At 53.9% G+C, this 27,473-nt stretch overlaps 2 protein-coding genes across 16 annotated transcripts; both read left to right on the top strand.

Annotated features, from left to right (window-relative positions):
• Nucleotides 1-1,463: 1,463 nt before the first annotated feature.
• SPNS1 (sphingolipid transporter 1 (putative)) lies at nt 1,464-12,478 on the top strand. Of its 12 annotated transcripts, none has more exons than XM_033217925.1 (13): nt 1,839-2,815; nt 2,966-3,273; nt 3,376-3,441; nt 5,781-5,917; nt 7,034-7,185; nt 7,284-7,350; nt 9,028-9,173; nt 9,466-9,621; nt 9,913-10,102; nt 10,410-10,475; nt 10,745-10,843; nt 11,358-11,529; nt 11,773-12,116. In XM_033217925.1, exons 1-13 carry the CDS (start codon nt 2,661-2,663, stop codon nt 11,865-11,867), a joined length of 1,809 nt encoding a protein of 602 aa, XP_033073816.1. In that variant the 5' UTR covers nt 1,839-2,660; the 3' UTR covers nt 11,868-12,116. The 12 variants fall into 12 exon arrangements, with proteins under 12 accessions (XP_033073814.1, XP_033073812.1, XP_033073813.1 ...); XM_033217929.1 differs by having other exon boundaries at nt 1,841-2,744; nt 2,982-3,273; XM_033217921.1 differs by lacking the exon at nt 11,358-11,529 and having other exon boundaries at nt 1,790-2,815; nt 11,773-12,478.
• A 116-nt stretch (nt 12,479-12,594) lies between these two features.
• On the top strand, nt 12,595-18,764 carry LAT (linker for activation of T cells). 4 transcript variants are annotated; one of them, XM_033217937.1, is made up of 12 exons: nt 12,595-13,095; nt 13,291-13,318; nt 13,425-13,459; nt 13,707-13,788; nt 13,935-13,996; nt 14,090-14,119; nt 14,207-14,270; nt 14,355-14,449; nt 17,473-17,535; nt 17,720-17,785; nt 17,879-17,966; nt 18,134-18,764. In XM_033217937.1, exons 1-11 carry the CDS (start codon nt 12,996-12,998, stop codon nt 17,956-17,958), a joined length of 705 nt encoding a protein of 234 aa, XP_033073828.1. In that variant the 5' UTR covers nt 12,595-12,995; the 3' UTR covers nt 17,959-17,966; nt 18,134-18,764. The 4 variants fall into 4 exon arrangements, with proteins under 4 accessions (XP_033073828.1, XP_033073827.1, XP_033073826.1 ...); XM_033217936.1 differs by having other exon boundaries at nt 13,932-13,996; XM_033217935.1 differs by having other exon boundaries at nt 14,090-14,270.
• Nucleotides 18,765-27,473: the final 8,709 nt, after the last annotated feature.

The raw sequence follows: 27,473 nt of genomic DNA, 5'->3' as shown, positions 1-27,473 counted from the left end.
TCTTGTTGCCTGGGCTGGAGTGCAGTGGTGCTCTCTCAGCTCACTGCAACCTCCGCCTCCCAGGTTCAAGTGATTCTTCTGCGTTAGCCTCCTGAGTAGTTGGGATTATAGGTGTGTGCCACCATGCTTGGCTAATTTTTTTTTTTTGAGTCTCACACGGTTGCCCAGGCTGAAGTGCAGTGGCATGATCTCGGCTCATGAACCCTCCTGGGTTCAAACAGTTCTCTGCCTCAGCCTCCCAAGTAGCTGGGATTACAGGCACCCACCACCATGTCCGGCTAATTTTTTTTTTTTTTGTATTTTTAGTAGAGATGGGGTTTCACCATCTTGACCAGGCTGGTCTGGAACTCCTGACCTTGTGATCCACCTGCCTCAGCCTTCCAAAGTGTTGGGATTACAGGCATGAGCCACCGCCCCTGGCTTAGTAAACATTATTAATTTGTTTCCTTAACCATAAACATCTCCAGTCTAGGAATGCCTTACTTTCTGGAATTCAGTCCAGCAAGTCCCAGCCTTATTTTCCTAACCTTACTCAAGATGGAGTCACTCTGGTCCGAATGTCTCTGACAGTTCATTCCTTTTCATGGCTAAGCTATTCCCGTTGTATGAATAGATTATGCCCCGTTGATGGACATGTGGATGCTTTTCATTTGGGGGCTACTATGAATAATGCGTTTATGAATATTCATATACAGGTTTTTGTTTGGACACGTTTTCATTTCTCATTGATAGCTACCTAGGAGTGGAATTGCTGGGTCATATGGAAAATGTATATTTAATTTTTATTTGTTTAGTTTTTTGTAGAGATGAGTCTCGCTTTGTTGCCCAGGCTGATCTTGAACTCCTGGGCTGAAGTGATCCTCCCACCTCAGCTTCCCAAAGTGCTAGGATTACAGGCATGGGCCACTGTGCCTGGCCAAAAACACAATTTTTAAAATGGACAAAAGAGCCGGGTGCAGTGGTTCACACCTGTAGTCCTAGTATTTTGGGAGGATGAGGCAGGAGGATTGCTTGAGTTCAGGAGTTCCAGACTAGCCTGGACAACAGAGCGAGAACTCATCTCTACAAACATAAAAATTAAAATGACACTGGGCAAGGTGGCTCACCCCTGTAATCCCAGCATGGTGGGAGGCTAAGGCAGGCAGATCACTTGAGGTGAGGAGTTCAAGATCAGCCTGGCCAACCTGGTGAAACCCCATCTCTACCAAAAATACAAAAAATTAGCCGAGCGTGGTGGCGTGTGCCTGTTATCCCAGCTACTTGGGAGGCTGAGGCACAAGAATCGCTTGGACCCGGGAGGTGGAGGTTGCAGTGAGCCGAGATCCTGCCACTGCACTCCAACTCCAGCCTGGGTGACAGAGCAAGGCTCTGTCTCAAAAAAAAAAAAAGAGTTCTTTACATGGATACAAGTCCTTTGGCAGATAGATGCTCTGTAAATATTTTAATTCAAACTGTGGCTTGCCCTTTCACTTCACAGGTGCAATTTACAATGTGTATCACTCTCTAGATAAGCTCCACGAGGGAAGCGAGTAAGTCGGCCTTTCCCTGAAACCTGGTAAAATGCCAGGCATATAGATGTTCAATAATATTTTGTTGAGGGAATTAAATGGCTGTAACCTGAAGTTCCTGTCCGCCAGGGGAAACCAAGCTTAAGGTTCTGAAACACGAGGCACCTAATATGGGGGGCAAAGCCGATTATGGGTATTCGGACTCGAAATAATTTCTAATAAGGCGTTTTGGGGTGGGGGGGATGCTCTCCCCACGAGATTCCAGAATTTCAGTAGAGGGGCTTTAAGGGCTGGTTGAAAGCTGGGTCTTCAAGCTGTATTTGCACGGAACTATACAAATTTTACTTAGAGTGCCTGTTTATTAGATGTACCTTGGAGATTATAGGGTGCCACTAAAGAATCACTCCAAGTCATCCCTTTGACCCCAGTCCTGTAGCGGGAGTCTCCTTAGGCTCGGAGTCCCTGCCTGCCTTACAAAAGCCCACCGGAGGCTCCGCTGAAGGGCTGCAATCCCGACTGGAGTGAGGAAAAACATGCTCCAGGAGGGGCGGGTGGAGACGCTTCCTTTAATAGGTATTTAAGTGTCCACGGTGAAGGCTCGGGAGTTTACAAGGCTAGCAGGGTTGGAGAATCTCAACAAAGGGCGGGGCGCTGCTCAGCTCCGTCCGTCCGTCCGTCCCTCCATCCCTCCATCCCTCCATCCATCGTGCTGCTCAAGCTTCATCCATCCATCTATCCATCCATCCATCCTTTACTGAGCGTAAAAAGCCTCCAACCAGACCCTGGGAGGAAGAGAGGATGGTTCCCGAGAACTAGGGCTGCTCCTTGGCTTTTAGAGGTATCTACTGCTTCCAAAACCTTTTGAGACCCCATTATCCCGTTTGATGAAGAAAGAGTCTGCCACGTGGGAGTTCCAGATAAGACAGCTGAAATTCGGAAGGGCAGGCGACTCCACCAAGTCACCGACACGCCCTTTTTGACGCTCCAGGGACCGCAGGATCTGGGAAGACTCCTGGTTACTCCAGTGACCGGTCGGCCGTCACAGGACGTGTGAGCCCGGGCAGAACGCCCAAGAAGCTTCCGTAGTCAGATGGCAGGTCACGTGTCGAGCGCTTGCCCGTGGGGACCCCTCCACCCCGGCTCCCGCGTCACATGACCGGCTTTGAGCAACATGGCGGCTGCCGTGGTGCAGCGCCGGGGCTGAGCGACAGCAAGTGCAGCGGGCTCCTATCCCGGGTGAGGGGTGGCCTCAGCGCGGGATCGTGCCCTCTTCAGCCCGCTCCTGTCCCCAACATCACGTGTATTCCGCACGTCCCCTCCGCTCTGTGTGTCTACTGAGACGGGGAGGCGTGACAGGGCCCGGGTCCCTTCTCAGTCGTGCTCTGTGCTTCGGGGCAAGCTCCCCGTCTCTGGGCGCACTTCCCTCGCCTGGGTTCAGTCTATCCTCCTTTCTCCAGCCTCCTCCCCTCGCAGGTGGGATCGTCGGTGGGACCGGAGCGCGGGCGGGCGCGGCCCCCCGGGACCATGGCCGGGTCCGACACCGCGCCCTTCCTCAGCCAGGCGGATGACCCGGACGACGGGCCAGTGCCTGGCAACCCGGGGTTGCCAGGGTCCATGGGGAACCCGAAGTCCGAGGAGCCCGAGGTCCCGGACCAGGAGGGGCTGCAGCGCATCACCGGCCTGTCTCCCGGCCATTCGGCTCTCATAGTGGCGGTGCTGTGCTACATCAATCTCCTGAACTACATGGACCGCTTCACCGTGGCTGGTAGGGACTCACTTCTGGGAGGAAGGTAGTCTAGGAGAGGGGAGCCAGGGTCCCCAGGGTGGCGCTGCTTTGCTGGACCATCCTGAATTTTTTCCTTCTCAGGCGTCCTTCCCGATATCGAGCAGTTCTTCAACATCGGGGACAGTAGCTCTGGGCTTATCCAGACCGGTGAGTGGGGACACCTCCTGGTCACACAGCCGCTCCTCTTTCTGTTCTGTCCCAACTGGGACCACATGCTTTCCTGCCTGGGGGCTCATTAATGGAGGTTTTGTGGCCAGAGAGGGGAGGTGATGGCCCTGATGTCGCTCGGGGGTCAGCCGGGGCACTACATTTAAAGAGGGAGTCAGTTTAGTATAACTAAGTATAAGTTTACCCAGGTGAAGACAGACCTGGGTTTAAATCTCAGCTCTTCCACTTCTTGTGTGATGGTAGGCAAGGCACTCAACCTCTCTAAGCCTCATTTTCCTTGTCTATAAGATGGAATGAGTAATAACACAAATCATCTTTTAGGACTGATGTGAAGATTAACTGAAAGATTGCCTGTGAAGGGCCTAGCGCAGTGTTTGGCAGATGGTAGACACCCAGTAAATAATGGCAGGAGGGTAGGGTGCAGTGACTCACGCCTGTAGTCCCAGCACTTTGGGAGGCCAAGATGAGTGGATCACTTGAAGTTAGGAGTTCAAGACCAGCCTGGCCAACATGACGAAACCCCATCTCTACTAAAAATACAAAAATTAGCCAGGCTTGGTGGCGGGCGCCTGTAATCCCAGCTACTTGGGAGGCTGAGGCAAGAGAATTACTTGAACCCAGGAGGCAGAGGTTGCAGTGAGCCTAGATCGCACCACTGCACTCCAGCCTGGATGACAGAGCGAGACTCCATCTCATAAATAAATAAATAAAGGCAGGAGAGGGTGTCTGGAATGGGGAGAGGTGCGTTTTACTTGTTCACAACTCTGGGGCTTGTGGGAGAGGCAAAGCTAGAGTCAAGCCCTCTTTTTCTTCCTTCCTTCCTTCATTTCTCAACCATTTCTGAGTACTCATTGTGTGCCAGGCCTGGAGGAAGTGATGATTACATCTGTAGGACTTTGCTAAGAACTTGTACGCTCCTTGTCTTTTAATCCTTCCATCAGCCAAAAATAGGTGTTATTGTTCCTGTTTTATAAAGGAAGTAGGTAGTGATATCTACAGCTTATAAAGAAACTGAGGCTTGGAGAAGAGTTAAGACTTGCCCAGAGTCACACCACCAGTTGGAGGTGGAACAGGAATTTGAAACCAGGTCTTGCAGTGTTCTTTTCTTTACTCCAGGCCAATGAGGAACTGGAGGTATTTGAGGCGAAGTCTGGAGCAATGAGAAGGGGATCATAGGGCAAAGTCTTCAAATCTCTGAAGAAGTGTTGAGTTAGAGCAGCAGCTCTTTCTAGGCAGCCGCATTTATTCACTTTTTAATTCAGCACATGCTTATTGAGCACCTATTTTGCACTAGGCTGTGGGTTAAGTGAGTGAAAGAAGCACAGTCATGGCCAATACAGGCAAGGACCTTGCCTTGGGAGCTGATGGTATGCTATGCATGAGGGAGCAATAGTCAGTAAAACCCTAAACTAAAGTGGGACAGTTTTCCCATAGGGATAGGTGTTATGTAACAGAAAATAGTCCAGGCACTGTGGCTCATGCCTGTAATCCCAGCACTTTGGGAGGCTGACGCTGACGGATCATGAGATCAGGAGACTGAGACCATCCTGACCAACATGGTGAAACATCATCTCTACTAAAAATACAAAAATTAGCTGGGCCTGGTGGCATGCCCCTGTAGTCCCAGCTGCTTGGGAGGCTGAGGCAGGAGAATTGCTTGAACCCAGGAGGCGGAGGTTGCAGTGAGCCGAGATCATGCCACAGCACTCCAGCTTGGCAACAGAGCGAGACTTTGTCTAAAAAAAATAAGAGAAAACAGTAAATGTGAGAGTCAGGGACTGGATGTATGCTCACCTGGGCATGCTTGACCCTTGGCCCTGGGCAAGTGTCTGAGCTGGAACCTGAAGGAACTATGCTCTGTGAAGTTTCAGGGGAGAGGAGAGAACGTCCTTGATAGAGGAGACAGCAGGTGCGCAAACCCCTAGTGGTATTGACCTTGACAATTGGGCCATTGGGATGCAGAGAGAGGAAGAGAAAAAGGCTGACCATGAGTTTGGAGAGGTAGGAGGGGCTAGATCGGAAGGGGGCATTGTGAGCCATGGTATATATGGAGTTTGGAGCTTGTCTTGGCTAGGTGGGAGGAATTGACAAGTAGTGGGACCATCCATTGTACAATGGGAAATTTGGAAAGGTGTTCAGGATGGAGCTGGAGTGTCCGCCTGGCAGGAAGCTCTGATGGGCTTCAGGCTGGGATGTGGGGGTGTTGTGAATTCCGTGAGGAGAAGGTGGACATCTCTTGTGCTTTAGTGGTTCCAGCTGGGGTGGGAGTGGGAGGTAGGGGTACCTGGACTGAGCTGTGACTCTCTCCTTCCCCCTAGTGTTCATCTCCAGTTACATGGTGTTGGCACCTGTGTTTGGCTACCTGGGTGACAGGTACAATCGGAAGTATCTCATGTGCGGGGGCATTGCCTTCTGGTCCCTGGTGACACTGGGGTCATCCTTCATCCCCGGAGAGGTGAGGCCCCGAGCTGGCTCCCGCTTCTGCCCACACCCACTCCCTGTCAGTCTCTGCTGCTGCTCCTTGGAGCCATGGCAGACTGGGCCTCAGGGACTCCTGCAGTTTCCCTGGTCCATGCCATTTTATACCCTTCCTTGCCTGAGTTAACCTGCCCCACCCCACCCTCTCCCCTCTTCTTCCAGAGCGTTCTCTGTCCATCATCCCCTCTTCCCTTGACCACTGACTCCTTCTACTCCATACCTAAACACTCCAAACCCTACCTGGCCTGCCCTCTCTCCCTCCTCTCCTTCCTGATCAGACTTCCTGAAGGGCCCTAAGAGCGTGGCGCCAGTGTGGGTGAAAGAGCGGCCAGAGAGATGCTGTCACTCTGCCTGCACTTCCTCACGCCTGCTCACCCCTCGAGCGCTGCCGCTAACTTCTACTCCCACCACTTCATGGACCCTGCTCTTGCCAAAGTCAACAGTGGCCTCCTGGTTGCTAAACACAGCTCCAACTTCCTGGTCCTGTTCGTGCGAGGTCTCCTGAGAGCTTCTGGCGCTATTGACCCATTCTTCCTTCCTGAAACTCTCTCCTACCTTTGCGATGCTACACTTTTCTGGTTTTCCTCCTGCCTCCCTGGCTATTGCTTCTTTGTTCCTTTGAAGTCTCCTCTGCCTGTTCTCACTCCATCCCGGAACTCTATCCTCAGCCCCAGAACCTATGTACTTTCCTTGGGTGACCGGACCCGTCCTTAGCTTCAGGTGTCTTTGGTAGACACATAAACTCCCATCTAAGGTCATTATTCATTTACAAAAAATTAAAAAACTTTCCCCTACCAGGCAAGCAGGGGTTGTCTTATTTAGACCTTTTATTGTCTAGTCCTTGCAATAGCTCTGTGAAAAGTTGTTGTTATCCTCCTTTTGCAGATGAGGAACTGAGGCTCAGAGAGGTTAAGTTATTTTCCCCAAATCGCAGCTAGTAAGTGGTGGAGCCAGGATGCAAGCTCAGGTCTGTGTGATTCTAAAACCCAGGCATCTCCCGCCATCCCTGCTGCCTCTTGGGAGCGGGCTGGTAAGGTAGCCCGGAGGCTGGCTGCAGGCTGGGGTGCCACCTCTCCCCGGTCTCTCTCCTCAGCATTTCTGGCTGCTCCTCCTGACCCGGGGCCTGGTGGGGGTCGGGGAGGCCAGTTATTCCACCATTGCGCCCACTCTCATTGCCGACCTCTTTGTGGCCGACCAGCGGAGCCGGATGCTCAGCATCTTCTACTTTGCCATTCCGGTGGGCAGGTGAGCAGGCCTGGGGCCTGGGGGAAGGCAGAAGGGCCTGGCGTGGAGGACTGGACTGACTGGCTGTCCCCCCTTTTTCCTCTCTCTCCCTCCCATAGTGGTCTGGGCTACATTGCAGGCTCCAAAGTGAAGGATATGGCTGGGGACTGGCACTGGGCTCTGAGGGTGAGTCTGGTCTTGGCCTGGGGGTAAGTTAGTGACATTCTCCCTGATCCCCGTGTCCTACCTTTGGACCCCTTCCCACTGTCCATTTTTCTTTTAAGAGACAGGATCTTGTTGTGTCATCCAGGCTGCAGTGCAGTGGTGCAATCATAGCTCACTGCAGCCTGGAACTCCTGAGCTCAAGTGATCCTCCCACTTCAGCCTCCCAAGTAGCTGGGACTATAGGTGCCCGCCACCATGCCTGGCTAATTAAAAAAACTTTTTCTCTTTGTAGGCTGGGTGTGGTGACTAACACCTGTATCCCAGCACTTTGGGAGGCTGAGGCAGGTGGATCACTTGAGGTCAGGAATTCAAGACCAGCCTAGCCAACACGGTGAAACTCTGTCTCTACTAAAAATACAAAAATTAGCTGGGTGTGGTAGTGCATGCCTGTAATCCCAGCTACTCGGGGGGTTGAGGCAGTAGAATCACTTGAACCCAGGAGGCAGAGGTTGCAGCGAGCTGAGATTGCGCCACTGCACTGTAGCCTGGGCGACAGTGCAAGACTCCGTCTCAAAAAAAAAAATTTTGCCAGGTGTGGTGGCTTGCGCCTGTAATCCCAGCACTTTGGGAGGCTGAGGTGGGTGGATCACCTGAGGTGAGGAGTTTGAGGCCAGCTTGACCAACATGGCGAAACCCTGTCTCTACTAAAAATGCATAATTTAGCCGGGCATGGTGATGCATGCCTGTAATCCCAGCTACTCGGGAGGCTGAGGCAGGAGAATCACTTCAACGCGGGAGGCAGAGGTTGTAGTGAGCAGAGATCATGTCATTGCACACACACACACACGCACATTTTTTTTTGTTATAGAGACGGAGTCTTTGTATGTTGCCCAGTTCAAGGTTGGTCTTGAACTCCTGGCCTCAAGCAATCCTCTTGCTTCGGCCTCCTAAAGTGCTGGGCTTACGAGTGTGAGCCATGCGCCTGGCTCCAAACACCCCTTTTTTGAGGTAGCACTCATTCTGCTGAGCCTGCAGGAGGCTGGCTGCCCTTACCTGGAAGCCATGTGCTAGACAGAATTCTTGCGTGCAGGTGACGGAAGCCCATTGTAAAACTGTAAGCCCCCTAAAGGGGCTGTCTTGACTTTTTTCCTGAAAGTCCCAGGTGAGTTTCAGTCAGGTAAAGCTGGATCCAGGGCTCCTACTCTGCCCTTCTCTTCTGAGCTTTACTTTCCTCTGTGTTAACATCATTCTTAAGGATGTGAGAGCTCCAGATGATTATCTTTCCATTTAGCAACATTGGCACCTTGGACCCTGGGGCCATGTTTCCAGGATGGTGTCTGACTAGATGAACATGTGTCACGTGCCCTCTGCGGAATCTGTCACCGAGGCTGGGGTGGTTAACAGTCTTCTTGTTGGCCAAGCCTGGGAACCTATTTAAACCAAGTGGATTGAGAGAAGTAGGGGTACTGGTTTCCCACAAGAAAATTACCAAAAAGGAAGCAAAGCTAGGCTTGCAAAAATAGGGTGGACTCTAGTGGCAGCCCCCTTCCCCTAAATTGCAGGTTTGGCTTCTTGGAGCAGGTACTTAACTGGGTATTTTAGGTCTCAGGCTGGAGTTATTGCACCCCACACTCTCCCCCAGCCCAGGGCTTAAATGTGTCTCTGCCTGTGCCTATCCTGAAGCCTTCTGTCTCCCAGGTGACACCGGGTCTAGGAGTGGTGGCCGTTCTGCTGCTGTTCCTGGTAGTGCGGGAGCCGCCAAGGGGAGCTGTGGAGCGCCACTCAGATTCGCCACCCCTGAACCCCACCTCGTGGTGGGCAGATCTGAGGGCTCTGGCAAGAAAGTGAGTTTATTCCCACCCTAGACCACCATCTGAGGCCCCCCTGGCGTCTGGTTTGAAGTTTAAGTGGGAATGTTCCTGTTCCTGGCCACACCCCAAGGCCAGGAATTCATTCGTTCGCTACTGCCCCCTTGTGGCAGCTGCTTGAATTACAGGCCCAGATCCTGGGAGCCAGAACCGCCTCTGCACATGGTGTTGTGACCTTACTAAAATAAGCCAGGAAGGGAGAAGAGAGGTCCCCTCCACCCTCGACACCTCCGTGGGGTCTTACTCTCTCCCTCCCAACTATCTGCAGTCCTAGTTTCGTCCTGTCTTCCCTGGGATTCACTGCTGTGGCCTTTGTCACGGGCTCCCTGGCTCTGTGGGCTCCGGCATTCCTGCTGCGTTCCCGCGTGGTCCTTGGGGAGACCCCACCCTGCCTTCCCGGAGACTCCTGCTCTTCCTCTGACAGGTGCCCAGATGGGGCTATGCCGGGGGGCCTGCGGGTGGCAGGGCTGGAGTGAAGAGCATCTGTGGCTCAGACCCAGGCAGGGAGTTTGACTCCTGACTTCACAAGCTGCCTGCTCTCCTGGAATCTCCCATTTCCTGGTCTGGCAAATAAGTGATGGGATGATGTCTGCCACTTAGGGCTGTGCGAACCATGTGTCTGTAGGGACCTTGGTTGTGAGGGTGGCTAGGATGGACAGTGTAGGGGGCTTGGCAGGCAGAGAGACAAACCCCCATTCCCTTCCCTCACCCTCAGTCTCATCTTTGGGCTCATCACCTGCCTCACCGGAGTCCTGGGCGTGGGCCTGGGCGTGGAGATCAGCCGCCGGCTCCGCCACTCCAATCCTCGGGCTGATCCCCTGGTCTGTGCCGCTGGCCTCCTGGGCTCTGCACCCTTCCTCTTCCTGTCCCTTGCCTGCGCCCGTGGTAGCATCGTGGCCACTTATGTGAGTAGCCAGCAGGTGTCAAGGGGGATGGCGTGGGTCCAGGGTGGAGGAGCAGTCAGTGTAATGGCCACTCGAGGTGGAATGCCTGGTTTTGAATCACAGCTCTGGCCTTCCCAGCTGTGTGACATTGGACAAGTAACTTAACCTCTCTGTGCTCAGTTTCGTCATGTGTAAAGTGGGAATATCAGTAGCACCTGTCTCACTGGGGTGTTGTGAGGATTAAATTAGTTAATAGATGAGCTGGGACATGGTCAGCTTTCCATGTGTTTGCCCTTACTGCCATGAACCCCCCACCCTCTCTCCACAGATTTTCATCTTCATTGGAGAGACCCTCTTGTCCATGAACTGGGCCATCGTGGCTGACATTCTTCTGGTGAGTCGCTGGGCAGCTCCAGTGTCAGCCCAGAGGCTGATGAGAGCAGGATTGGGGTCAGGAGTGTTGCCTTTACCCCTCTAAGCCCAGCCTCAACCTACCTTCTATAAAAAATAACATCTGTGGCAGACCCCTGGCCTGCCCTGTGACCTCAACCCCAGGCCCACCTCTGACCCCGGCCTAGGCGGACCCTTGATGGTCTCCTGGCCCCCTGCCTCCTGCCTCCTGGAGCCCAGAGCACCCACTGAACTCCACCAACTCCTCCACAGTACGTGGTGATCCCTACCCGACGCTCCACCGCCGAGGCCTTCCAGATCGTGCTGTCCCACCTGCTGGGCGACGCTGGGAGCCCCTACCTCATTGGCCTGGTGAGCATTGTTTCTTGGCTGGCACAGGGTAGGGGAACTTCCATTTCCAGACCTGGCTGGTGGCCTGAGCCTGGGCTGGATCAGACAGCCTGGCCCTAGTGAAGTGTCTGTGTCCTGTGCGCTGGGCACTTCTCACCTTCCATTGTCAACTGGAGGAGAAAGATTTTGTCTTTGAATATTTCTACCAGTAAGGCCAGGGACCTCACCCTGGTGGTCCAAACTCCTCCTTTCTTTTTTCTTTTCTTCCTGAGACAAGACCTCACTCTGTTGCCCAGGCTGCAGTGTAGTGGCACGATCACGGCTCACTGCAGCCTTGACCTCCTGGGCTCAAGCGATCCTCCTACCTCAGCCTCCCGAGTAGCTGGGATGATAGGCATGAGCCACTGCGTCTGGCTCAAACCTCCTTCCCTTTCCTGGGCTCCACTTGTCTTTCTCCCTGGAGCTCAGGGGCACGCCCTCCCTGGCTCATCTGTGAGGCTGACTTCCCAGGCTTTCCTGTCTCCTCTCCCTGCAGATCTCTGACCGCCTGCGCCGGAACTGGCCCCCCTCCTTCTTGTCCGAGTTCCGAGCTCTGCAGTTCTCGCTCATGCTCTGCGCGTTTGTCGGGGCACTGGGTGGTGCAGCCTTCCTGGGCACCGCCATCTTCATTGAGGGCGACCGCCGGCGGGCGCAGCTGCACGTGCAGGGTCAGTTAGGAGCTGTGTCCGGGCCAGTTTCTTGATCTGCCTGTCTGTCCGTCCATCTGTCTGCCCACTCCTGTGCACCTGGCAGCTAAGTGCACAGCTCTCGCCTTGTTTGGCCTCCAGTCTGCATCCACCCCTCGGGTGGCTCTGTGACTGCCCCATCCATTTCCCGCTGCCTGTTTGCCCTTCTCTGGCTTTGTCTGTCTGTCCATCCAGCTCACCCTGGCTCTGACCCTCCCCCCGCAGGCCTGCTGCACGAAGCAGGGCCCACAGACGACCAGATTGTGGTGCCCCAGCGGGGCCGCTCCACCCGCGTGCCCGTGGCCAGCGTGCTCATCTGAGAGGCCGCCGCTCACCTGCCTGCACATCTGCCGCAGCTGGCCCTGGGCCCACCCCACGAAGGGCCTGGGCCTAACCTCTTGTCCTGGCCCAGCTTCCAGAGGGACCCTGGGCCGTGTCCCAGCTCCCAGACACTACATGGGCAGCTCAAGGGAGGAGGTGGGGGTCCAGGAGGGGGATCCCCCTCCACAGGGGCAGCCCCAGGGGCTCGGTGCTATTTGTAACGGAATAAAATTTGTAGCCAGACCCCAGGTGCCTGCTCTCGTCTTTCTCTGGGTGGCCTCTGATCTTGCACCCCGTCTTCACCCCAGGGCTCCCGAAGACTGTGGGTCATTCCTTGGGGCTCTGGGTGAGTCTCTGCCCTTCTAGGCTGGGTGACTGAGATGGGCGACTGCTCTCCTCCCAGTGAGCTGGCTCAGTGTGACTGTGAGTCACGCCCCTGCTTCTCTGGAGCCTGTCCCTTGCCCCGCAGGCCTGGCTGAGGTGGGGGTGGGCGCTGCCCTTTGTACCCCAGAATTCCCACTCTCAGGGCCTCCCTGCTTGCTGCCTCCCTGGGTCCTGGATGTAAAGGCCATGACTGCCAGCTGGCAGGTGGCTGTCCCCATCCAGGGGGACCAGCAGGCCCTTGGTGAGTGCCTGGGGTGGCTCCCGGGCCTCCTCCTGCCCCCTCCCCACTGGTGGGGTGGGGTGGGAAGGGGGCGGGTGCAGCCGGCTGAGAGCTCGATGATTTCCTGCCCTCGCCCGGCGCTCACCACAGCTTCCTGCCGCAGGCGGGTGGGAGGGCGGGCACGGAGAGGCGGGCGCTGAGGAGGGGCAGGTAGGGCTGGGACGCAGGGGTGGCTGGATCCCCCGACTTCAGCCCAGGCCCTGGTCTGACCACCCTGGGAGCAGGGACTTTCCACAGCCAGCTGGACGCCCACTCAGCCCAGTAAAAGAGGGGACCCATCCCGGGAGCCCCGGGGAGGGCACAGCCGCCTCCTCCTGGGCTCTCCCATCACCTGGTGCCTACCTTCCCCCTGCCCCCTGCTGGGCCTGGTCCTCACCCGGTCCTCACCCCGTCTTTGTCTGGCCTTGGGTCTGCCCTTGAGGGGCCTGGGGGTGCAGCTGGCCTGCTCCGAGCTCCCCTGCAGATGGAGGAGGCCATCCTTGTCCCCAGCGTGCTGGGGCTCCTGCTGCTGCCCATCCTGGCCGTGTTGATGGCACTGTGTGTGCACTGCCACAGATTGCCAGGTGAGTGGGAAACTGGTGGGGGTTCCTGGGGCCCAGGCACACCAACGGGATCCTCATCCACTTCCAGCCTCTGTGTCTATCCTGGCTCTGTCCCTGCCTCTGTCCTGATCCCAGCATGTCTGAGAGTCCCTGGACCCCAGCACCTTCTGCCCTAAGCACCCCCTGTTCCTGCCTCACCAGCCCTGTCTTTCCCAGGCTCCTACGACAGCGCATCCTCAGATAGGTGAGTCCGCCCTGGCCGCCCTGGGTCTCAGACCCTCCACACCCCATGGCGGGGCAGGGCTGGGGCTTCTCCCAGCCCCATCCCCAAGCTGTGTCTCCTTTACCAGTTTGTATCCAAGGGGCATCCAGATCAAACGGCCTCGTGAGTACAAGGAGGATCCCCTACCTCAGGTTCCAGGGAGAGGGTTCCCTGGTGTGGGAGTGAGCGTGAACCTTCAGCCTTCCCCCACTGCCCTGGGGCTGCCCACATGGCCTTGACCTGAGCTGGGAGGAGGGGAGATGGCTCCCCCAGGCCTGTCCAGGGTGCGGGGGTTTCAGGGGCTTAGTCTGTTCTTTGAGGCCTTGACGATGTCTGGAGTCCTTCTTTCAACTTGGTTCTGTGTCCTCAGACACAGTCGCCCCCTGGCCACCTGCCTACCCGCCTGTCACCTCCTACCCACCCCTGAACCAGCCAGACCTGCTCCCCATCCCGTGAGTAGCTGCTCAGCCCTTATCCTTCCAAACTCTACTCTCCACCCCCTCACTTTTTTGGATTGGGGGCCCCTTTCCCTTTTGCAACTGCTGTTGCCCCCTGAGTCCCACCTCAGGCATGACCCCTCACCTTTGACTCCCAGAAGATCCCCACAGCCCCTTGGGGGCTCCCACCGGACGCCATCTTCCAGGCAGGATTCCGATGGTGGTAAGTGTGGGGAAGCACTCAGGAGGCCGGGGCTGGGCAGAAGATAGGCCTGGCCTAAGCTGACTCAGTCTCCCTCTCGCCCTCTCTTTGAAGCCAACAGTGTGGCGAGCTACGAGAACGAGGGTGCGTCTGGGATCCGAGGTGCCCGGGTTGGGTGGGGAGGCTGGGGCCCATCCTGGGCTAGGCTGACTCCTGTGTCGTTACCCCCAGAACCAGCCTGTGAGGATGCGGATGAGGATGAGGATGAGGACGACTATCACAATCCGGGCTACCTGTGAGTGGCTAGGTGGGAGGCGGGAGGTTAGGGCTAAGGCTGTGCATCCCCCCTCGCTCACCGGCCCTTTCCACTTCCTTTCAGGGTGGTGCTTCCCGACAGCACTCCGGCCGCTAGCACTGCCGCCCCATCAGCTCCTGCACTCAGCACCCCTGGCCTCCGAGACAGTGCCTTCTCCAGTGAGTCAGGCATTTGTTTTTATTATTTAATTTTTTTAGGGATAGGCTGGAGTGCAACGGTGCAATCGTAGCTCGCTGCAGCCTTGAACTCCTAGGCTCCAGTGATCCTCCCAAGTAGGCTACTCGGCCTCAGCCTCCCAAGTAGCTGAGATCACAGGCGCATGCCACCACACCTAGCTTATTTAAAACATTTTTCTGGGCCGGGCGCGGTGGCTCAAGCCTGTAATCCCAGCACTTTGGGAGGCCGAGACGGGCGGATCACGAGGTCAGGAGATCGAGACCATCCTGGCTAACACTGTGAAACCCCGTCTCTACTAAAAAATACAAAAAAAACTAGCCGGGCGAGGTGGCGGGCGCCTGTAGTCCCAGCTACTCGGGAGGCTGAGGCAGGAGAATGGCGTGAACCCGGGAGGCGGAGCTTGCAGTGAGCTGAGATCCGGCCACTGCACTCCAGCCTGGGCGACAGAGCGAGACTCCGTCTCAAAAAAAAAAAAAAACAAAAACATTTTTCTGTAGAGACAGGGTCTCGCTATGTTGCCCAGGCTGGCCTTAAACTCCTGGGCTCAAGTGATCCTCCCACTTTGGCCTCCCAAAGTGCTGGGATTACAGGTGTGAGCCACCATGCCCGGCCCTGTTCTGATTTTCTTAACTTTCTCTCTCTTCTTTCCTATCTCTGTGTCCTTTCCTTTTATCATCTGGGAAATTTCCTTGACTTTATTCTTCAGCCCTTCCACTGCAATTTTATTTCTGCTATCCAGAAGCTCTTGTTCTCTGACTGTTCTTTTTTTATAGCCTCTGTTCTTGTTTCACGGAGGCAATACCATCTTGTACATCTCTAAGTATATTAATTAGAGGCTGTCTTGTATGTCTGTGTGTGTTTGTCAGTTTTCTTCTGCTTCCTGCACTGCCCTGTTTCCTTTGAGCTGCTTTTCACCCTTCCTTATGGTCTCATCCTGCCTGGTCACATCCTCTGGGCTTTCCCCAATATCTGACATTCTTTAGATTTCTGTTGCTTTGCTCTCTCTGTGTGTACTTGTCCTGGGCTTTCACTTCTACACCCTGGCTGTGTTTGCCATCCAAATTCCCAGTTTGCTCTCTCCTGAGCTCCAGACTGTCTATCCAAGTACTTCTTTTCTCTCTTTCTTTCTCTCTCTCTCTCTCTCTCTCTCTTTCTTTCTCTCTCTCTCTCTCTTTCTCTCTTTCTCTCTTTCTTTCTTCCATTCATTCAGCGTTTACTGCGTGCCTCTGCTGGGCTAATGCTATGGATATAACAGTTACAGAGGCAGACTGTCCTGATAAAATAGCTGGCTGGGCATGGTGGCTCACTCCTGTAATCCCAGCAGTTTGGGAGGCCGAGGCAGGAGGATTGCTTGAGTCCAGGAGTTCAAGACCAGCCTGAGCAATATGGTGAAACCTCATCTTTACAAAACATAAAAAAAAATTAACCAAGCATGGTGGCACATGCCTGTAGTCCCAGCTGCTCAGGAGGCTGAGATGGGCAGATTACCTGAGCCCAGGAGGGGGAAGTTGCAGTGAGCCGAGATCATGCCACTGTACTCCAGCCTGGGTAACAGAGTGAGACCTTGTGTTTAAAAAAAAAAAAAAAGATAAAATAGCTAAGATTCACCGAGGGCCTCCTGCATGCCTTGCTAGGAGTCTGACATGTGTTTACTCACTAACCTCACCGCCCTGGAGCTCCCGGGCCTGCCCTCGCCCTCCTGTGCTCCAGTTGTCCCCCTTTGTGTGATGCAGGGTTTATCTGTTTAACAGCACTGTTGTGTCACAGGCCCTATTTTACAGAGGAGAAAACTAGGGCATAGAGAGGTAAGGTCCCTTGGCTGAGGTTATGTGGTTGGTTAGTACTGGAGCTGGGATTGAACCGGGGCGGTCTTCAAAAACAAACATGAAACACATAAAAGAACCAAATAGGCTGGGCGTGGTGGCTCACGCCTGTAATCCCAGTATTTTGGGAGGTGGGTGGATCACCTGAGGTCAGGAGTTCAAGACCGACCTGGCCAACACGGTGAAACCCTGTCTCTACTAAAAATACCAAAATTAGCAGGGCGTGGTGGCGGGCACCTGTAGTCCCAGCTACTCAGGAGGCTGAGGCAGGAGAATGGCGTAAACCCGGGAGGCAGAGGTTGCAGTGAGCCAAGATCATACCACTGCCCTCCAGCCCTCTGGGCGACAGAGGGAGACTCCATCTCAAAAACAAATAAATAAATAAAATAAAAGACCCAAATAACCAGGCATGGTAGCCGATACCTGTGATCCCAGGACTTTGGGTGAGGCTGAGGCAGGTGGGTCACTTGAACCCAGGAGTTCAAGACCAGCCTGGGCAGCATAAGGAAACCCTGTCTCTACAAAAAATCCAAAATTTAGCCTGGCCTGGTAGGAGCTGAGCTGGGAAGATCATCTGAGTCCGGGAGGTCAAGGTTGCGGTGAGCCGAGATTGCACCACTGCATTCCAGCCTGGGCAACAGAGTGAGACCCTGTCTCAAGAAAAACAAAAACAAACAAAAAACCCCCAAATAACATGGATGGTGACAGGCGCCATGAGGGGCTGACATGGGAGTGGGACACAGGCAGTGGCTGGCAGGGGGCGGGCGGGGATGGGGGTCAGGGAGGAGGAGGTTCCTGCTGGGCCAAGTGTGTCATGTCCGCTTCACACACGCCACCAAACTCCTACTGCTCTGAGCCGCACTCCGTCCCTGTTCCCCAGCCTAGGGGCTGTGCTGGGGCCGGACCCTTCGTGAACCCTCCTCAGTCCCGGTCAAGTGGACCTCCTCCCCTGCTCTCCACAGCCCTCACCCTTGGCTAGGCCACCATCACCATCACCAACACCATCCTTGCCAGCCTGGAGTGCCCTCTCTCCATTCTGTGGGGCTAATGGGGGTGGCTGTGTGGGGAGCCTCTGGGGTCTACCGTTGGGGAGCCTGCATGACTGAGGTTGGGGGTTCTCTGGGAACCTGTGGCCAAGGGTCTCTGGTCACAGTGCTGAGGTGGGGCTGGCTTTCCCACAGTGGAGTCCATTGATGATTACGTGAACGTTCCAGAGAGCGGGGAGAGCGCCGAAGCGTCTCTAGGTGAGTGAACGGTGCTCCTCGGTGCCTGCCCCTGCACCCCGCCGCCCCACCATGCTCTCAGTGTGAGCAGACCCCACCCTGGGACTGCCCACACCCTCTGCCCCCTCTGTCTGGGCCTCCCCCTGCTCTCTTGCCCTCCTGACCCCTTTGCATGGCTGCCCCTCCTTCTGATCTGTCTCCACAGATGGCAGCCGGGAGTATGTGAATGTGTCCCAGGAGCTGCATCCTGGAGCGGCTAAGACTGAGCCTGGTGTGTGCTGTGGGAGGGGCAGGAGCTGGGGTGGCTGCCTTGGGCTTGGGGGGACAGCTTGCAAGCTGGAGACCAACCTCCCCTCCCCTACAGCCGCCTTGAGTTCCCAGAAGGCGGAGGAAGTGGAGGAAGAGGGGGCTCCAGATTACGAGAATCTGCAGGAGCTGAACTGAGGGCCTGGGTGAGAGGCCTGCCCTGTCCCCACCTTGCCCTGGGCCCGCAGGCTCTATTCCCTCCCTCCAGGACCCCTGCCCAACCCTACCTCCGGCTTGTCCCTCTGTCTCTGGGTACCTGCAGGTCCCCATCAGCCTCCTGTTCCGTATCCTTCCCTGCCCTGGTGTGTTTCAGTGGAGGCCAAGTCTGTCCTGGAACCAAGCTTGTCTGGGACGGCTGGAGCTGGACAGCTGGAAGTGGCTCTGGGGTCCTCACATGGCATCCTGCCCTTGCTCCAGCCTGACAACAGCCTGAGAAATCCCCCCGTAACTTATTACCACTTTGCGGTTCGGCCTGTGTCCCCCGAACGCTCTGCACCTTCTGACGCAGCCTGACAACAATGACCTGCCCTGGCCCCAGCCCTACTCTGTGTAATAGAATAAAGGCCTGCGTGTGTCTGTGTTGAGCGTGCATCTGTGTGTGCCCGTGTGCAAGTCTGAATCAGAGATTTGGAGATGTCTGTGTGTGTGTCTGTGTCTGTGTGTGTGTCTGTGGGTCTCCATCCTTCATTGGGGCTCAGCCAGGTGCTGTGAGTGACAGCAGACAGTGGCTGGGACACCCCCCTTCTGAATGAGGCCTTCTGACCTGGGCTGGCACTGCTGAGGCTCAGGACACATTGCCCCATGAGACAGTCCCAGGACATGGCAGCTGCTGGCTGTGACAATGGTTTCGCCATCCGTAGACCAAGGGATGGGACCTGATGACCTGGGAGGACTCTCTTAGTTCTTACCTTTTGTGGTTCTCAATAAAACAGAACTTACAAAATCGTCTAAGCAACTGAAAAAGTTAATATGCAGCACAGCACTTTTGAGACTTTGATGGGTAGGTGACTCACCGGCAGACTTTACTGTGGGGCGGGTTCTGACTCAGTTCGCCTAGGACGTGGCCTGAGACTTTGCATTTCTGAGCCGCTCTTGTGTGATTCTGATGCTGCTGGTCTGTGAACCTCATCTTGTGGAGCAAGGGCATGGTGAGCATCTATTGCCTTTACTTGACCGGGATCCATTTCCCCTATTTTGGGAATTTCACCCTGGCTTTCCTCAGCGATTCACTCCTTTCCCAGTCTCATTTCATGTAGTTTTAGAATTTTTTTTTTTTTTTTTAATGGGGGTCTCCCTCTGTCACCCCGGCTGAAGTGCAGTGGCGCGATCTTGGCTCACTGCAACCTCTACCTCCTGGGTTCAAGCAATTCTCTCGCCTCAGCCTCCTGAGTAGCTGGGATTACAGACCCCCACTACCACACCCGGCTAATTTTTGTATTTTTAGTAGAGATGGGTTTCAGCATGTTGGCCAGACTGGTCTCAAACTCCTGACCTCAGGTGATCCCACCCGCCTCGGCCTCCCAAAGTGCTGGGATTACAGGGGTGAGCCACCGCACCTGGCCTGTTTTTTCTTTTTTGGAAATGAGGTCTCACTCTGTCGCCCAGGCTGGAATGCGGTAATGCAATCATGCCTCAGTGCAACCTTGAACTCCTGGGCTCAAGTGACCCTCCTAGCTCAGCTTCCTGAGTAGCTGAGACTACAGACGCACGCCCCCATGTCCGGATAATGTTTTATTTTTTTGGAGAGATGGGGGGTCTCACTGTGTTGCCCAGGGTGGTCTTGAACTCCTGAGCTCAAGTGAGCCTCCTGCCTTGGCCTCCCAAAGTGCTGGGATCACAGGCATGAGCCACTGTGCTCAGTGTCTCCCTGGGATTTAAGGTGAATGATCCCATCTGGCCTGGAGATTGTTGAACACATGACCTAGACCTGGGCCAAGGTCACCATCCTTTCCCTGACCATTGTGATTGGCTCAGGTATGGGCCTGTGACCCGGCCTGGGCCAATGAGGAGCAGCCCTGGGATCCAGGCAGGAAGTGCTGGGCAGGAGAAGCTCCATCTCTTCCGGGCGGTGATTAAGCTAGACGAATGCAGGCCTGGAGCCACCACTTGGAAAGCCTACCTAGGAATGAAGCCAATGTGGAGGAGAGAGTGGCCTGGAGAGGGACAGAGCCAGCTTCCTAACAGTATCATTAGAATTCCTGGAACTGGGCCCGGTGTGGTGGCTCCCACCTGTAATCCCAGCATTTTGGGAGGCCGAGGCGGGTGGATCACCTGAGGTCAGGAGCTCAAGACCAGCCTGGTCAACATGACGAAACCTCATCTCTACTAAAAATACAAAAATTAGCCAGGTGTGGTGGCATGTGCCTGTAATCCCAGCTACTCAGGGGGCTGAGGAAGGAGAATCGCTTGAACCTGGGAGGTGGAGGTTGCAGTGAGCCAAGATCGCGCCACTGCACTCCAGCCTGGAAGACAGAGCAAGACCATCTCAAAAAAAAAAAAAAAAGACTCCTGGATCTGGACATACCTGAAGCACTGCGTGGGCCTATAATGGCAGTTTTTCTTCAACCAGCTTTACTTGGGGTATCTGTCACTACAGCCAAAGTTGTTCTTTTTTTTTTTCTTTTTTTTTTTGAGACGGAGTCTTGCTGTGTCGCCCAGGCTGGAGTGCAGTGGCCGGATCTCAGCTCACTGCAAGCTCCGCCTCCCGGATTGACGCCATTCTCCTGCCTCAGCCTCCCGAGTAGCTGGGACTACATTAGCTGGGACTACAGGCGCCCGCCACCTCGCCCGGCTAGTTTTTTGTATTTTTTAGTAGAGACGGAGTTTCACCGTGTTAGCCAGGATGGTCTTGATCTCCTGACCTCGTGATCCGCCCATCTTGGCCTCCCAAAGTGCTGGGATTACAGGCTTGAGCCACCACGTCTGGCCCCAAAGTTGTTCTATGATGAAAAGTTGTTGGTGGTTCTCTATGGATTCCAAAGGTAATAACGGCAGCCCCGTTCAAGGTCAGCCAGGTGCAGTGGTGCATGCCTGTGACAGCGACTCCTCAGGGAGCGCCCATTGCATTGCCATGCTCATTACATGCAGTCATCATAACCCCTCTATTGTCAGTTACAGTTTAGTGTCCCCATTATGCAGGAGAGGAAACACAGGCTCAGAGAGGTGAGGTGACTTGCCCAAGGCACACAGCTGAAGAGGTACAGCTGGGATTAGATCTGTGGCTGTGGGTCCCATCAGGTCACTGCTGCTCTGACTGGCAGCCTCCTCATTCTGATGATGATGATGATGATTTTCTTGAGACGGAGTTTTGCTCTTGTCGCCCAGGCTGGAGTGCAGTGGCGCAATCTCAGCTCACTGCAACCTCCGTCTCCTGGGTTGAAGCGATTCTCCTGCCTCAGCCTTCCAAGTAGCTGGGATTATTATTATCATTGTTATTGCTTTGAGACAGAGTCTCATTCTGTGGCCCAGGCTGGAGTGCAGTGGCACAATCTCAGCTCACAGCAACCTCCGCCTCTCAGGCTCAGGCGATCCTTCCACCTAAGCCCAAGCAGGCATGCACCACCATGCCCACCTAATTGTATTTTCTGTAGAGGCGGAGTCTCACCTTGTTGCCCAGGCTGGTCTCGAACTCCTGAGCTCAAGCAATCTGCTTGCCTTGGCCTCCAAAACTGCCGGCATTCCAGGCATGGACCGCTGTGCCTGGCCAGAAACAATCTTCTTCTTTTTTTTTTTTTTCTTTTGAGATGGAGTCTTGCTTTGGTGCCCAGGCTGGAGTGCAGTGGCGCGGTCTCAGCTCACTGCAACCTCCATCTCCTGGGTTCAAGTGATTCTCCTGCCTCAGCCTCCCAAGTAGCTGGGATTACAGGCGCCAGACACCTGCCACCGCGCCTGGCTAATTTTTATATTTTTAGTAGAGACGGGGCTTCACCATGTTGGCCAGGCTGGTCTCAAACTCCTGACCTCAGGTGATCCACCTGCCTCAGCCTCCCAAAGTGCTGGGATTATAGGCGTGAGCCACCGCGCCTTGTTCTGATTATTATATAAAGTGCTGACTGCCCTGAATGGGGAAGCTCAGAAAAGGCCCAGTTGGAGAAGATGGTGGGAGGGTCTGGGAAGGGGATTGGACAGTCTGGCCATCAACACGTGGAGTTAAATCCTTTTCTTTGGAAGAAATAGACATGAGCAGAGGCACCTTTGTGCCTGGGCTGATAGACGAAGAACAGTTGACCAACAAGGGCTATTAGTGTAACCAATCTGGCAACATCTGGCGAAGCTGAAGCCACGTGTCTCCCTTTACCTAACAAATTCCTGGGTATAAACCTTCACCAACTCCAGGCTGGGCTCAGTGGTTCACGCCCGTAACCCCAGCACTTTGGGAGGCCGAGGTGGGCGGATCACCTGAGGTCAGGAGTTTGGCCAACATGGTGAAACCCTGACTCTACTAAAAATACAAAAATTAGCTGGGCTTGGTGGGAAGCGCCTGTAATCCCAGCTACTTGGGAGGCTAAGGCAAGAGAATCACTTGAACCCAGGAGGCGGAGGTTGCAGTGAGCCAAGAGTGCACCACTTTTCTCCAGCCTGGGCAACAAAGTGAGACTCTGTCTCAAGAAAAAATTTCCTGGTTATAAACCTTTACCAATGCCAGCACATGGGCCAAAGTGGCAGGTACAAGCAGACTATGGCAGGGCAGCATTGTAATGACTGCAGCTGGAGACAGCTTAGACACCCACTGCTTAAGAGCAGACAGAGAAGTCGCAGTGTGGCCAGGCACGGTGGCTCACATCTGTAATCCCAGCACTTTGGGAGGCCGAGGTGGTGGATCACCTGAGGTCAGGAGTTCAAGACCAGCCTGGTCAACATAATGAAACCCAGTCTCTACTAAAAATACAAAAATTAGCTGGGCGTGGTGACGGGAGCCTGTAGTCTGAGCTACTCGGAAGGCTGAGGCAGGAGAATTGCTTGAACCTGGGAGGTGGAGGTTGTAAGTGAGCCAAGACTGTGCCATTGCACTCCAGCCTGGGCGACAAGAGGGAAACTCCATCTCAAAAAAAAAAAAAAAAAAAAGAAAGAAAGAAGGAAGGAAGGAAGGAAGGAAAGAAAGAAAGAAATCGCAGTACAGTCAGATGACAGCTGCCCGGCAGCTGATAAAATGAGGGAACTGCAGGCCAGGCACAGTGACTCATGCCTATAATCCCAGTACTTTGGGAGGCTGAGGCGGGCGGATCACCCGAGGTTAGGAGTTTGAGACCAGCCTGGTTAACATGGCGAAACCCCATCTCTACTAAAATTACAAAAATTAGCTGGACGTGGTGGTGCACGCCTGTATTCCTAGCTACTTGGGTGACTGAGGGAGAAGAATCGCTAAACCCGGGAAGCGAAGGTTGCAGTGAGCTGAGATTGTGCCACTGCACTGCAGCCTGAGTGATAGAGACTCTGTCTCAAAAAAAAAAAATTAAAAAAAAATGAAGGAACTGCAGCCAGGCCCATCACCACTGATGGATATCACCAACAGATTGTGGTGATATCACACATAGCAAACAAAACACACAAAGCAAGTCACGCATGTAAAGTTAAAAACATGTACATGAGGCAGGGCGTGGTGGCTCACGCCTGTAATCCCAGCACTTTGAGAGGCCAAGGTGAGAGGATCATTTGAGTCCAGAAGTTCAAGACCAGTCTGGGCAACATAGTGAAATCCTATATATATATATATAGGGTTGAACCCAGGAGGCGGAGGTTGCAGTAAGCCAAGATTGCACTATTGCACTCCAGCCTGGGCAACAGCTTGAGACTCCATCTCAAAAAAAAAAAAAAAAAAAAAAAAATCCTGGTTATAAACCTCTACCAACTCCAGTACATGGGCCAAAGTGTCACGTACGAGCAGACTCTGGCAGTGCAGCATTGTAATGACTGCAGCTGGAGACAGCTTAGACACCCACCATTTAAGAGCAGACAGAGAAGTCACAGTGTGGCCGGGCATGGTGGCTCATGCATGTAATTCCAGCACTTTGGGAGGCTGAGGCGGGTTGTATGTATGTGTATATATACATAGTATATATTACATATATAACATATATACACACATATACATATATACACACATATATACATATGTACACATATATACTTATATATACGTGTGTGTATATATATATATATATACACACACACACACAACCATTTACATGATTACACCACTGCAGTGCAGCCTGGGCGACAGAGCTGTCTCAAAAAAAAAACCAAAAAGGCTGGGCGCGGTGGCTCAAGCCTGTAATCCCAGCACTTTGGGAGGCCGAGACGGGCGGATCACGAGGTCAGGAGATCGAGACCATCCTGGCTAACACAGTGAAACCTCGTCTCTACTAAAAATACAAAAAACTAGCCAGGCGAGGTGGCGGGCGCCTGTAGTCCCAGCTACTCGGGAGGCTGAGGCAGGAGAATGGCGTGAACCCGGGAGGCAGAGCTTGCAGTGAGCTGAGATCTGGCCACTGTACTCCAGCCTGGGCGACAGAGCCAGACTCCGTCTCAAAAAAAAAACAAAAAACAAAAAAACAAAACCAAAAAACAAAAAACCCTATGTGCAAATGCTGTATATTGTTCAGGGATGTGCATCCATGTAAAAGTATCAAGATAGCGCCAGGCACCAGAGTTGGCTCATGCCTGTAATCCCAGCACTTTGGGAGGCCGAGGCAGGCAGATCACCTGAGGTCAGGAGTTCAAGACCAGCCTGAGCAACACGGAGAAACCCTGTCTCTACTTAAAATACAAAATTAGCCAGGGGTGGTGGCACATGCCTGTAATCCCAGCTACTCAGGAGGCTGAGGCAGGAGAATTGCTTGCACCCAGAAGGTGGAGGTTGCAGTGAGCTGAGATGGTGCCATTGTACTCCAGCCTGGGCAACAAGAGCGAAACTCCATCTCAAAAAAAGAAAAAAGTATCAAGACAGGCGTAGGAGTGAGGAATTCCCAATTCAGGACAGTGGTCACCCTGGGTGGAGGCAGAGGCAGGAGACTGGGGACGAGTTCGAGGAAGGCTTCAGTGAGATGTACAATGTCCTATTCTTCTTTTTTTTTTTTGAGACAGAATCATTCTGTCATCCAGGCTGGAGTGCAGTGGCGTGATCTCGGCTCACTGCAAACTCCGCCTTCTGGGTTCAAACGATTCTCATGCCTCAGCCTCCCGAGTAGCTGGGGTCACAGGTGTGCACCACCATGCCAGGTTAATTTTTGCATTTTTAGTAGAGATGAGGTTTCACCATGTTGGCCATGCTGGTCTCGAACTCCTGGCCGCCAGTGATCCACTGGCTTTGGCCTTCCAAAGTGCTGGGATTATAGGCATAAGCCACCGTGCCCAGTCGCATCATCATCATCATTATTATTATTATTTTGAGACAGGGTCTCATTCTGTGGCCCAGGCTGGAGTGCAGTGGCACAATCTTGGCTCACTGCAACCTCCACCTCTCAGGTTCAAGCAATCCTTCCACCTTAGCCCAAGTAGCAGGGACTACAGGCATGCACCACCATGCCCACTTTTTTTTTTTTTTGAGACGGAGTCTCGCTCTGTCGCCCAGGCTGGAGTGCAGTGACCGGATCTCAGCTCGCTGCAAGCTCCGCCTCCCGGGTTGATGCCATTCTCCTGCCTCAGCCTCCCGAGAAGCTGGGACTACAGGCGCTTGCCACCTCGCCCGGCTAGTTTTTTGTAATTTTTAGTAGAGACGGGGTTTCACCATGTAGGCCAGGATGGGTTCGATCTCCTGACCTCGTGATCCGCTCGTCTCGGCCTCCCAAAGTGCTGGGATTACAGGCTTGAGCCACTGCACCCAGCCCACCATGCCCACTTAATTGTTTGTATTTTCTGTAAAGGTGGGGTCTCACCATATTGCCCAGGCTGGTCTTGAACTCCTAAGCTTATTGCTTGAACTCAAGCAATCCACCTGCCTTGGCCTCCAAAATTGCCAGGATTCTAGGCGTGAGCCACTGTGCCCAGCCAGACACAGTCTTCTCTCTCTCTCTCTCTCTCTTTTTGAAATGGAGTCTCGCTCTGTAGCCCAGCCTGGAGTGCAGTAGCGTTGTCCCGGCTCACTGCAACCTCCGCTTCCCGAGTTCAAGCGATTCTCCTGCCTCAGCCTCCCGAGTAGCTGGGATTACAGGCGCCTGCCATCACACCCGGCTAATTTTTGTATTTGGTTATATTTGTAGTAGAGGCAGGGGTTTCACATGTTGGCCAGGTGGTCTCAGACTCTGACCTCGTGATCTGCCCGCCTCAGCCTCCCAAAGTGCTGGAATTCCAGGCGTGAGCCACCGCGCCTGGCCAAAACACAGTTTTCTTTAAGTGTTTGCGATCTGAATGATTTCATAATAACCAAGCGAGATCAAGGCCCAAGGAGGGAATGAACTGGGGTGGAAGGGTGGGGTATAAACAGCTTTAGGAGATGGTGAACAGTGGGCCAGGCTTCACTAGCTGGTTTGTGCCAAGTGGATACATCGCATATGGCATTCCAGACCTTAGGAAGTGCATCCCCAAAGGCCCTGCAGTGTGTTTGAGGAATTGAGAGAAGTTCCCTGTTATGGGGTTCCAGAAAGCACCACTTTGGGAAACTGAGGCAGGAGGATCTCTTGAGCCTGAGAGTTGAAGGCTGCAATGAGCTATGATTGTGCCATTGCACCCAAGTCTGGGTGAAAGAGTGACTCTGTCTCAGAAAAACAAAAACAAAAAACAGAAAACAAACTCTATCCCGAGACCATGAGCTGCCCTGGAGACTTTGGAGCAGAGGATAACATGAGATTTGGGTCTCGCAAATATCCCTGGCTTGGTTCATGTGGAGGATGGATGGCAAGAGTGATTAGACTACAGGCAGGGAGACCGTGGAATAATCCATGCTGGAATAAACAGTGAGACAAGGTGGTGGGCTGGTTAACGAAGGGGCAGGGGCCCTGGAGAGGAGGGGTAGAATCAGGAGATGTTTGGGAGGTGGAGTCATGGGAGCACGGTGGGCTGTGCCACACAGGGAGGGCCACGCGACTCTGGTTGTTGCCTTGGTGGAGGGGTGTGGGGGCCTTCTTCAAGGTGCTAAGCAGTTTCCCAGCTGTGTTTCTTGGACCAGACAGGGATGTGGCTTTCACCGCCAATGAACCAGGCAGAACAAACAGAGCAAGCACTACAATGAGATCTCCGGAACTGGGCTTGAGATTTCTTGGCTCATTGGGATGGTCGGTGGAGAGACTCCCTACAGATGGAAGCTGCAGAGCAGAAAGAGACCTCCCTTCCCTTCCCTTTTCCTTTCTCTTTCTCCCTTTCTCCCTTTTTTCTCCCTTTCTCCCTTCTTCTCTTCTCTCTTTCTCCTGCCCTTCCTCCCTCTCTCTCTCCCTCCCTCCCTCCCTCCCCTCCCTTCCCTTCCTCCTCCTTTCCTTCCTTCCTCTTTTTTTCTTCTTTTTTCTTTCTCTTCTTCTTTCTCTCTCTTTCTTCTTTCCCTCCCTCCCTGCTTTCTTCCTTCCTTCCTCTCTTTCCTTCTTTCTTTTCTTCTCTCTTTCATTCTTTCTTCCTCTTCCTTCTTTCTCTCTCTTTCTTCTTTCCCTCTCTCCCTCTCTCCCTCACTCCCTCACTCCCTTCCGTCCTTCTTTTTTTTTTTTTTTTTTGAGATGGGGGTCTCCCTC

The sequence above is a fragment of the Trachypithecus francoisi genome, unplaced genomic scaffold, assembly GCF_009764315.1.
Source record: "Trachypithecus francoisi isolate TF-2019V2 unplaced genomic scaffold, Tfra_2.0 Lachesis_group10, whole genome shotgun sequence".
NCBI lineage: Eukaryota > Metazoa > Chordata > Mammalia > Primates > Cercopithecidae > Trachypithecus > Trachypithecus francoisi.
Note: the sequence above shows the minus strand (reverse complement) of the source record. Positions and strands in the feature narration are given on the sequence as shown.

Bases quoted from the DNA above. Each gene is read 5' to 3' on its own strand.
- LAT (XM_033217934.1), top strand. From the start codon at position 12,996: ATGGAGGAGGCCATCCTTGTCCCCAGCGTGCTGGGGCTCCTGCTGCTG. The intron at 13,460-13,706 runs GTGAGTACAAGG...CTGTGTCCTCAG, and splicing joins CATCCAGATCAAACGGCCTC to ACACAGTCGCCCCCTGGCCA. The intron at 13,789-13,931 runs GTGAGTAGCTGC...TTTGACTCCCAG, and splicing joins CCAGACCTGCTCCCCATCCC to AAGATCCCCACAGCCCCTTG.
- SPNS1 (XM_033217921.1), top strand. From the start codon at position 2,661: ATGACCGGCTTTGAGCAACATGGCGGCTGCCGTGGTGCAGCGCCGGGG. The intron at 5,918-7,033 runs GTGAGGCCCCGA...CTCTCTCCTCAG, and splicing joins CATCCTTCATCCCCGGAGAG to CATTTCTGGCTGCTCCTCCT. The intron at 7,186-7,283 runs GTGAGCAGGCCT...TCCCTCCCATAG, and splicing joins TTTGCCATTCCGGTGGGCAG to TGGTCTGGGCTACATTGCAG.